The 523-nt window shown below is 60.0% G+C and overlaps 1 protein-coding gene across 1 annotated transcript in view; it reads right to left on the reverse strand.

Moving 5' to 3' along the window:
• EMH_0048640 (uncharacterized protein) overlaps nt 1-523 on the reverse strand; it is a gene marked incomplete at both ends in the record, with an annotated part of 2,021 nt that overhangs the window by 1,236 nt on the left and 262 nt on the right. The window contains one exon of the mRNA XM_013496435.1: nt 1-521. Coding sequence (XP_013351889.1) covers nt 1-521 — 521 coding nt within the window. The remainder of the gene's footprint in view (nt 522-523) is intronic.

A 523-nucleotide genomic window follows, 5' to 3' on the forward strand; every position in this document is an offset into this window, starting at 1 on the left:
CCTCCTGCTGCTGCTGCTGCTGCTGCTGAAGGACAAAAGTAACTCGATCTCCCCCGCACAGCCTGGACGCTCCCCACCCACTGCAGTGTATCGACAGCTGGCGCTCCTCTGGGGTGTATATAGCTCGAAGAAGAAGAGGAAATAAACTCTTCATAGTTTGTATCATTCCACAGCATACCTACTGTTGATCCCCCTGCTGCTGCTGCTGCTGCTGCTGTTGCTGCTGCTGCAGGAACTGCAGCAGCGCGACGTGTTCCTGCTGTCCTCGCAGCTGCAGCGAGAGCCCTCCCCCTCTGCACTCCGTGGGTGTTCTCGTGTGTCTCGACACCCCAGGAAGCTGACAAAGCAGCTGGGGCCCCCTCATAGGGCCTCCTCGTACTCCTCTGCTCCCTCGTGGGCCCCCCAAAGGGCCCCCGTGGCGCTGTGTTCAGGGGCTGTGAAGGAGGCGACGCGTGGGGGCCCCCCTCTGCGTGAAATGGGGGCCCTGGGTATTCATTTGGATTCAAGTAGGACGAGAAATCCT

This window comes from Eimeria mitis, genomic scaffold (assembly GCF_000499745.2).
Source record: "Eimeria mitis Houghton genomic scaffold, Emh_scaff2101, whole genome shotgun sequence".
NCBI classification, from domain to species: Eukaryota; Apicomplexa; class Conoidasida; order Eucoccidiorida; family Eimeriidae; genus Eimeria; species Eimeria mitis.